At 37.0% G+C, this 10,364-nt stretch overlaps 1 protein-coding gene across 2 annotated transcripts in view; it reads right to left on the bottom strand.

Moving 5' to 3' along the window:
- Window positions 1-10,364, bottom strand: part of LOC107753987 (5-hydroxytryptamine receptor 2C-like) — a 36,832-nt gene that overhangs the window by 7,567 nt on the left and 18,901 nt on the right. The window contains exons 1-2 of one of the 2 annotated variants that reach the window (XM_016570284.1): window positions 5,695-5,766; window positions 3,023-3,608 (exon numbers count right to left, since the gene is read on the bottom strand). In XM_016570284.1, the coding sequence (XP_016425770.1) occupies window positions 3,023-3,416 (394 nt within the window). In that variant the 5' untranslated portion in view covers window positions 3,417-3,608; window positions 5,695-5,766. Of the gene's footprint in view, window positions 1-3,022; window positions 3,609-5,694; window positions 5,767-10,364 lie in introns of those variants that run through there. The other variant, XM_016570283.1, reaches the window with a different exon arrangement.

The raw sequence follows: 10,364 nt of genomic DNA on the forward strand, positions 1-10,364 counted from the left end.
TATATATATATATATATATATATATACATACACAGTATATATATATATAACAGTAATAATGGCATAAAAATAATAACAATAATAAAAAACACATATGGCGATTTGTAACTATTTTACATTTTGACATATAGGTTGTAAATCACTCACCCCACTGAGGTTTGGTGTAAATGTTTGAATTCATACAAATTTGATTTAAATTCACCAATAGTTATGTTTTCTCATGAGACCGATCTCAAATCTCCCTTTTCTGTAAAAAATACTAGAAAAGGCAGTATCCTCTCAGCTATGTTCCTTTTTGGAGAGAAATGGTATCTCTGAGGATTTCCAGTCAGGATTTAGACCGTATCATAGTACTGAGACTGTTCTCATCAGAGTTACAAATGACCTGCTCTTATCATCCGATCGTGGTTGTATTTCTCTATTAGTGCTACTGGATCTTAACTCTGCATTTGACACTATCGACCACAACATCCTTTTGAGTAGACTACAAAATTATGTTGGCATTAGTGGAATTGCATTATCACACAGATTAAACTAAAACTAAACTAAAACTAAAACGTAAAAAAACTATAAAGACAAACTATAAAACTTGTAAAAACTATAAAGATCTAATAAAAGTTACAAAAACACACAACAAAATGACTAAACTTTAAGTAAAATTACATTGAAACAGAAAATATAAAAATGAAATCTAATCAATCTATGTGCATGCATCCATCACAGTTTGTTCTCTCTCGCCACTAAATTGCCTCTTTTCCGATGCTCTGTTTGCTCTGAGGGTCTGCAGGCTGCTGTACTGATCAATATCTCTTTGTGATCAATAACGTCCTTTCCTCTCAAACTGACAAATGCAAGCTCATCATGTGCACTATCTACAGCTGACAAGCAAAGAAGATCATTTAAAGGTAGGACATTTTCCGTAATCAATATGAAGGGAGTCTGAGAGAGTTCAGCTAACCCACTCATGTCCAGAGATTGGCGAGACGACGCATCCGAAAAGAGCTCCCCCATGGTTGAGGAGAGATGGACAGTGTGGCCCCCTGTATGGATAGCAAGAGCCAGAAATACTCCAAAGCAGACAGCTCAGTTGCTCAGAGGCAGTTGGACTGGAAAACGATCTGAATGCTGCCACAGGCGATATTTCTGTGGGCTTCTGAGCAAAGCAATGCCAAACAAGCTTCTGTCTCTCTCAATGTGCCCCCACCGCCTGTCTCTCGCTCCGTGAAGGGAGATTTCATGCTATACAGTATTATAAAGCTATTAAATCTGGCCACCTCTGGCTCTTTCCTTTCTAACTTTGTCAGTGCTCTGTACTATACATAATTAAACTCATGTACAATCTCCCAACTAAGTCAACCTAAACCCTAACTTTTTTTTCCTTTTTTCGAAATAGAAGTTAACATCTCTCGAGTTTTGGTGGAAAGAGACCAATTAAATGTGTTATTTAACCAGGGTATATTCTATGGTGTCATTTGAATAATGAGCCGTGTTATTTGGAGGAGAAGGACTCGCACCATTGAAAAAGCCCCTGGGTCTTAAAGGGAAATGCCACTGAAGTTATGTTATGGGAAGTGTGGCTTCTCGTGATAATATATTTTATAGGTGATGGGGGCTTTTTAATAGGATGCATTATTTTAAAGTTTGCATCCCATCTGCATTTTTATATACCCTAAAAGCCAGTGCACCCTGGGCTATAGACCAACCTGGAATACTTTAGTAATCTTTACCCACAATACACCACTCCAAAGTGCAAATCCTGATGACATTAGCTGCGTCCCAATTCAGAGGCAGCATCTTTCAAAAGCTGTATTCGAAGACCAATTGCGTCTCCGTGGTTGTGACAAAGGCTGTCCCAATTCGAAGGCTCCTTCAAAATGAGTCCTTCATTTCCCGGGCAATGAAGGATACTACTGATGGATCCTTTGTGGCCCAGGCTATCCGAAGATTCATTGTTCACTGATGATGACAGGAATTTTTGAGAGAAAATGCCAGATTACACTGTTAAATGTAAGTATTGGGTTTCAAGCTCAACTCAAATATCTAACGATATAAATGTGCAAATGTGAAAGAAACCCTTTAAAGAAGTTTAAATGTTGACATATCTTAAATGTGATTTTATAGGTGGTTTATACTTGTTATTATGTACATAAATGGACCAAGGTGAGCATATTAAGGTTGCGAACCCTGTTTAGTTTTCAGATAGTTTAATATCACTTTCAAAAAAGTCCAATACAAATGTCACTGCCGCTCGTCAATGGCAGCTGTCACACTTGCTAGGCGACAAGATCAATCCTTCACAGGCTAGACCGTCCCATTTCACAATGCTCAGTCCAACCTTCCCAGTCTTCGGGAAGGATCCAGCCTTCGAATTGGGACACAGCAACTGTCCAATGCAAATATATGCTTTATGTTCACTCAGGAGTTTTCAAATTTGGCGCTAGGGTGACCGTGGGAAATTTCAGAGTAAAATTTACATTATTTTATAGAGTAGAATCATTTAAATAAATAAATTTATGAATGCATTTTGTAATATTTTAAAATGTTTCACATACATTCATAATATTCATTATTTTTGCAATATACATGGGTATTTATATATGGAAATATATAGCTATCTTTATATTTCAGGAAGGAAATCTTCATATTTTTAGGTCCATGGCATCAGATACAATAGTCTGAGAAACTTACCACACAGGCATTATTTTAAAATTTTAAATCATTTGCATTTTTACACCTTAAAAGTCAGGGAAAAAAGCTGAAATTCTGAAAAATAAAAAGTTAAATAGTGCAAAAATGTAAATAAACAATAAAAATAATAAAAATAAATAAACAAATATTATATATTAATGATATTAAATATAGTAAAAGATAATTTTTTTAAAGATTTCAAAATGTGTTAGATGTATTCATAATAATTATTATTTTCCACACTATAAATGGTTCTTTACAGAAATATGTATTTTTATATTTCAGGAAGGATATTGTCATATTTGGGGTCCATGGCATCAAAAGGTAAACTCACCATACAGGATGTTAATGAGCGAGATGGGCATGACCAAGATGCCGACCAGCATGTCCGCCACTGCGAGCGAGCGCAGGAAGAAGTTTGTTGCGTTTTGCAGCTTCTTCTCCAGCGACACGGCCAAAATAACCAAAATATTTCCTCCTATCGTCAGAGAGATAATCACAAGAATCAGCAGGGCTGGCCAGTTCTTCTCCTTCATCGACTCCTTTTCGACCCCACGAGGAGAGGATGAAGAAGAGGAGGAGAGATTGAAGCTGTAGTCAGTCAAGAAGAAGCTCTGGTTCAGGCTCACGGTGGTATTACCAGGCCAAACCATCCAGCCAACAAGGTCTAGGGAGGATGTTGTAGAGCCAAACCCGCCCAGAACTGGCCCGCCAGGTGTCCCCATCATCTGATGTCTTTTCCTGGCACCCTGTATCAATCTGAGCTCCTTCCACTCATGGCCGCTGAAGAGTTCGGAAGTTCAAAAATGAAGTGATCCACTCAAAATGCTATTTGAAGGAGAAATCTACAGCGCGGAGGATATCCATAGCATTTCCTGTTGCAAGTTTCTAGCTCAGGATCTTATTCATGGAAACTGGATCTGTAAAACACAATGAGAGAGACACAATAGAGCAATGAATACCAAAAAAATGTTAACGCATAGATAAAAGGTACAATAAAAGAACTCTGACAGAATATCACAGAGTTACTCAGATAAAATAATAACAGGAATCAAAGTCACAGAATTGAAGGTTGTGATAAATATTTACAGTACATTGTCTAAAGAATGAATGACAGCACTGCTGACTTGACACAGTGCGAATATCTCTATCATATTATTGGAGGAAGCACAAATGATCAGTTACGGAAAGAGCCATCCATTTCGGGCAACCAGTGGTAATAGAGGGTAATTGAGTTCAGAAGTTAAAATGATACGCTACAATCCGGGTCTCCGCGAACCTGCTGCACTTGCCTACAGAGAGCAATAATTCACCAAATCTGAGGTTACTCGTCATTAAATTAGCTGGTATTAATAACTCAAGACACACGTCAAAGGTAATGTGATGTAATGTCATTATTATCGTGATGGACATTGCGAGACTAAAATTAGATTGAGTGACTCTGACAGCACCACTAAATGAAGGAATCTGTATGTGTGCGTCCGTACAATTACAAATCTAATATTACGGTCCCACTCACTTTGTTTGGTGATATAAATGAAATGTAAAACCAGGCGAGCGAGAGTAGCCACATGTGTGCGTGGGGTCTGGCACAAATAAACAAACAGACTTGCACAGATCCCCAAGGACCCCAATAACACAATGGGCAAGCACTAAACATATGCATATCCAGATTTCTTCTCGGCATGTGGTTGCGAAATGGACCCCAATTGTTATCCCACAGAGAAGATTCTCACATCTCCTAATTTATTGTTCTGTTTAACTCAGCACTGCTTTTCATAACCGAGACTGTCATTTTTGTCCATAGGGGTGAATAGTGGTATATAGATTAAGAAAGTAACCAGCAGGCTTGAAAAAACATTTGCTCATTGTCATTCAGTTCAGCACTTTAATGGAACAGAAAATAAATTCCAGTCTCAATTTATCCTGGTAGGAAGAAAAAAAATGTGACATAAGAACTGAAAACTTGTTTCTACGGAACGGAAGCAGTTTCTGGATTCATTTTTCAAACAAACAATAAACATCTAAACACGAACTGCACTGCTAACTGTCGCCCTTGGCCTTTTCTTTTCACTTTATTTTGAAGTTAGCAGGGTGAAATACTTCAGGCTTCTGAAAAAAAAAATCACTAAACATCCTTAACACAACAACAAATACTTTGTCTTCTTTTTATATACATATATATTAGGCTACATGTTTCACCACAGTCAAATTGTCTTATTGTAATGATACAGTGATTAATCTGCATCTTGCGGTACATGATGACCATTACTTGTCTCTACAATCTGCTTTTGTAAAATAACCCAGACTAATGATTTGAAATCTATTCATATTTGTCTATTTCTTGTTACAGGAGTCACTAAATCAGGCATAAAATTCCTGCTCCTGCAATATTCTGGCAATTATGGACTCTAAAAGATGAGAACCCTTTGTTTTTTTGTGATTTTCTATGATTTATTTGAAATTTTACACTGCGAAAATGACAAAAATCTAAATTCAAAAATTAGCATGCAGAAACTTTTTCCTGCACATTGGATATTCTGAAACAGATCCTCTGTCACAGGTTTAGATTCGCAGTAAGCAGGTTAGAGGACCATTTGACATGGCTTTCTGCTCATCCACCTGTTTTTCTTTGAATCAGATGCTAGTCACATGCTAGCCCGACTGCTAATGTGCATTTAACAGGCAGAAATCAATAACTAATCGATTCTGTTTCATAAAGAGCTAATAATGAGGGGAATACACACATACACTTGCAAACACAGACACGCACATACAAACAACGTATTAGAGAGCATGAGAAACCTCTCTGAACCATGAAACTTGCTTTACTTGCTTGGATTAGCATAAGTCACTCTAACACCTTTGTGAGATGAAGCTTTCAGAAAGTCTTCAGGTGTGATTGGAACACCAATCTCACTCATTAGATGATTTCCTGGATGAGTGAATATGTGGACAGGTTTTTATCTGAGAAAAAAAAGTGACAAATTTAACAACAACAACAACCTTTTTCAAATGCACCTGCTATTGTTTACCAGAACTGGTGCGGCTGATAGAAGTTTCCTTTCATATGCAGTTCCAGGGTTAACAGCTCACGCATGCTTGTGCCTACGGACGCCGTGAGTTTGCCAAGTAAGACATGTTCCTGGATCAACATTACTTGGGGGGGGGGGATAAAATTCAGGCAAAATCGCACCAAATTCCAAAGAACAGGTCGACGCATGGCATTCTGGGATTCCTTTGTCCTTTTTTGCATTCCATTTGAAACTCTGCATTTTTCTATTTCTTTTGTGGCAAAGTCACAATGGCCATTGGCATGCCTCTGAGCAGCACATCTGCCGTCTCCAAATGATCCCTATTTACTAATAAAAAAAGTAAAATAAACCATCTGTGAATTTATGCATGAGGTCAGGCTGGATTTCTGATATCAGCAATCAACCACTCACGATCAGCTCTTTCAGTGTGAGGTGGCACAATTTAGAGTTCTCTTGGATGAAACTATCGATGTTGTTCTGATGCAAAAATTAAGATTTGTGTATCGGCTCTAAAAAGAGTTTTTAAGAGAGAGAGAGAGTGTGAGAGAGAGAGAGAGAGAGAGAGAGAGAGAGAGAGAGAATGCTTAGTATAAAATGTACAAGAAAAAAATCAGTGACAACAGGGACTGTATAATGGTTCATTATAAGGCTAAATTGGTATTTTTAATTTGAAAATCAAACAGATACAGCATAAACACATTACATTTAATAAATTCCAAGCCTGTTTTTGGTGTACAGAATACCCACTGATGAAATGAAAACGCTTGAAAAAACTGATGTTGTGTATGTATAAATAAGTATAAAGCCTCTTTTTAATTTCAGAAATGAAATGAGAATGAGATCTCTTTGCATTCAGTCATTTATGTGCTATTCAGTGCTATTCCTCTAGGTTTTTTTAGTTTAGCTTTTATTATTTTCTATCTATTTGTAATATTAAATTTTTTTTCCTTTACATTTTTACAGGCCTTGGGGAGTGGGAGGCTTTTCAGTTCTCAATCTCTGTCTTTCTGGCATATTTCAGGAGCAGTTGGTGAAGAGCCCGTTGATATGCTCTCTGCCCTTGACTGAGCACCATCGGCTGCAATTTCACCCCCTTCGCTCTCTTTCTCTCTCTAAGTATCTTCTCCTCCCTTTCATTTTTCTCTTCTCTTTTTCCATCAAACAGAGCAACACCTATTGCTTCTTCTGTGGGAATGGCGCTCATTTTCTTTTTTAACCTTTTTCATGATTTTACTCAATGTATGAGCCTGCCTGTTTTTTTTATTGCAAACATACAAACACACTACTGCTTGAAAGCATATTTTGCACCATGTGGCTGACTGTTCCACTGAGTTTCATTTGCACCTCTTCATCCTATAATAATATCAATGTTAGTCTTTATTATATAACTCATGATAATTGCCGCTTGTTTGCTATATTAACATTCAAATGAACAATCACTGCATGATGCTGAAGTATTTAGCTCTGCATGATCTGTAATCTGTTTTTAGTTATTCACAATTATAACGCACTATCAAAGATAAATAACGAAATCTTCTAGTCCAATTAATGACCACTTCAATTTCTTCACTTCCTCCCGTTGACCCCACAGCTCACTGATGAAGCGATGTATTCGTCTATCCCTCATTCTCTTTTCCGTAAAGCTGATTCAATGACACTTGAGCTGCCTGGATATTCAAGGGCAATCAGCGAGACACCATCACCCTGAGCACCACACTGGCCTCTACAGCAAGGTTTAACTGGAGGAGTGGCCTGGGTTAATGTTAACACCGCATAGATTGACGGATCAGTGGTCTTGAGGGATGCAAGGAAACTCAGAATGCCTTCTGTCGTCCTGATTGACCCATTAAATCATCCAGAAGTGTTCACTAGAACAACAGAGTCATGTGGGGGAATGATGATGATCTGGGCAGAGCTGGCCTTTGAATGCACGTCTTGGGGCCAATTGCGTTCAGAAGCACTACCTTGCAGCATGTTATGGGAAGCCTATTCCACTTTATCAAACATTGATCAAAGACACGCTTGAGATATAGCAAAAGAAGTGAGCTGGGGGGAGGGGATACATCTTTGTCTATTACAGTGGACAATGGATGGATGGATGGACAGATATACAGACAGAACAATACACAGACAGACAGACAGATAGACACATGGGTGGATGGAAGGATAGATAGACAAATAGATAGAACGAAGAGTAGAATGATTAATAGAATGGCAGACAGAATGATAGAATGACAGATAGAATGACAGACAGAACAAAAGAATGGATAGAACAATAGAACACTAGAAATAATGATAGAACCATCAACCTACATCCTCCAGCCGAGCTATTAACATGTACTGCAGTAAAACAAAGGTTGTATCTTTCATGCTGTCCTTGTGGTCAATCCTCAGTGACGCTACAATAAAGCCAGTTACTGAAGCCTCTGATATGGCCAGCAAAAAAAACAGAGAGTATGAATCCTCATTAGCAAAAAGCCCTTGTCGTAGGGCATCCAATGTGCCCCCCTGCACACTCCCTTGGCATGACAAAACGGCAACAGGACAAGGACACCTTGCATTTCATTAAGGATACAACCTGTAGCTGTGCCTCAAAGGGGAACATTCAGAAACGAGTGATTGTCCTGGTAAATGTGAAGTTAATTTAATTTGTAAAAATATTCTTAGCCATCTATGATCATCTATGCACTTAATATTACAGAAAGAAATGAAAATGTGATTGGTTTTACACTGCAGAAAGCCTCAGAGGAAAAACTGTATATTGTGTTCCCTGTACAAAAATGGGAAAACTAGGGTGGTGTAATATTGTTATCAGACAGCAATACCATGAAGCAAATGAATACGGTAATTATTCAGTGCCATGGGTATATATCAAATATACCCATTCATTTGATTTTATAATAGTGGTACTGTTGGAAAATAAATTAAAGGGATAGTTCACCCAAAAATGAAAATTCTGTCATCATTTACTCACCCTCATGTCGTTCCAAACCCGTGAAACAGACAGATGGTGCAGAAGATGACAACTTTCATCTCGCTCTTTGACTCTCTCTCTTTCTGTGATTTATGGCAGTGTAAGGGAAACAGGTCAATTTAGCTCAAAGGGAATCATTTAAGATTTTAAAGGGAAATTTTTCATTTTTGGGTGAACTATCCCTTTAAAGCCCACTTGAAAAACAGAGACAGTTCAGTTATAGTGAATGTGGCCTATATACTCCCTTCCCTTTTGGGATGTCCTAACTTGTATCTCAGTGATGTTCTATTATAAGCCATGGCAGTTAAATAGTGCCTGTCAATATCATCGGAATGTGGTGATTAATGAGGGAAGAAAAATGAAATGAATCCTTTTGTAAAGAAGGGCAGAAAAAACAGTATTAATTGTTGTGATAATGGTTCAAGCCTTTGTGTGAGGATGAGAGAAGGAATGAAAGACTTATCTAACACACATCAATACAAGCGCACACACAATACAACCACTCACCAGAGTTGGGGGAGGCAGGGGCCAGACACCCTCCATAAGCTTTAACTGACTCTCATATGGAAAAAAATAAAAATAACTTAAGGGCTCCTGTTCAGTTTAATTTAAATAATAATAAATTAAAATATTAAAATAACACCACCCTGCATCATTTTTGCTTAATTAAATCCAATAATTGTTTCTTACTAATTTTGGAGTGTTGATTTAAAAAATAGTGGCTTTCTCAAAAAAATATGGTGTGCATTTTACCACATTTTTGCTTTCGACATCTATTTGTAAGGTGAAGAAATCTTGTATAATTCTCGTTCCTTAATAACCAGAAGAACAGCCACAAAGACATGATTCCTATTTTCCTTTTAGCCAGGTTTAAACTTTTTTCAATTCTCAGCCAATTTTCACATGTATGAATGATTCTGAAGACATTATTTTATGCCTAATCCTGATTTCAGTGTTAGAATTAAGGAAAATGCAAACATGACCCAGATATTTTCTGCTGTTCTACTACATCTATACAGACAATTACAGATTTTGTGAGAAAAGCTTATATAATTTATAAGATCTTTAACATTAAATTGAGTATTTGAGCATATTTTCCACTCCTTTGTATACTTTATCTTAAATTATACATTTTAAATACATAATACAACAAAATTGTTGGACATTGGACTGCTTTTGTTATTTGGATAAGTGTATTAAAGCTAATACATATAATGTTAAACATTTTCATTATTATTTTGTTAAAAACCTGTACATGATGTAACGTTTTTTAACAGATTTTTTTCAACTCAGCATTTTTTGAAGATTCAGGGCTATGTAATTCATTCATTTAAATAATTTATAATACATCTTAAAAAAGAGAAAACAGAAGAGATTAAAAGCAAAAAAGAACATTTTTAAATAAATGAATAAATAACAAGAAAGGAAAAAAATTAAAAACAAATATTTCAAATTATTGCCCTGACATTACACTTCCACACACAGGCATAAGTTAAAATAGTTCCCTTTCAGTCGGTCACTCCGAGTCACGTCAGTGACCGACGAATTGGGATATCGCTTCGATAGACCAATCTACTTCGAGTGTAAACTAAACGAGCCAATGCACATTGACATGCAATTATTGCATCCAGCTGCCGCTGATCACAGCGTGAGTATAAGTAGGCAGC

Source organism: Sinocyclocheilus rhinocerous, unplaced genomic scaffold (assembly GCF_001515625.1).
Source record: "Sinocyclocheilus rhinocerous isolate Xijiao unplaced genomic scaffold, SAMN03320098_v1.1 scaffold831, whole genome shotgun sequence".
Classification (NCBI taxonomy): Eukaryota; Metazoa; Chordata; class Actinopteri; order Cypriniformes; family Cyprinidae; genus Sinocyclocheilus; species Sinocyclocheilus rhinocerous.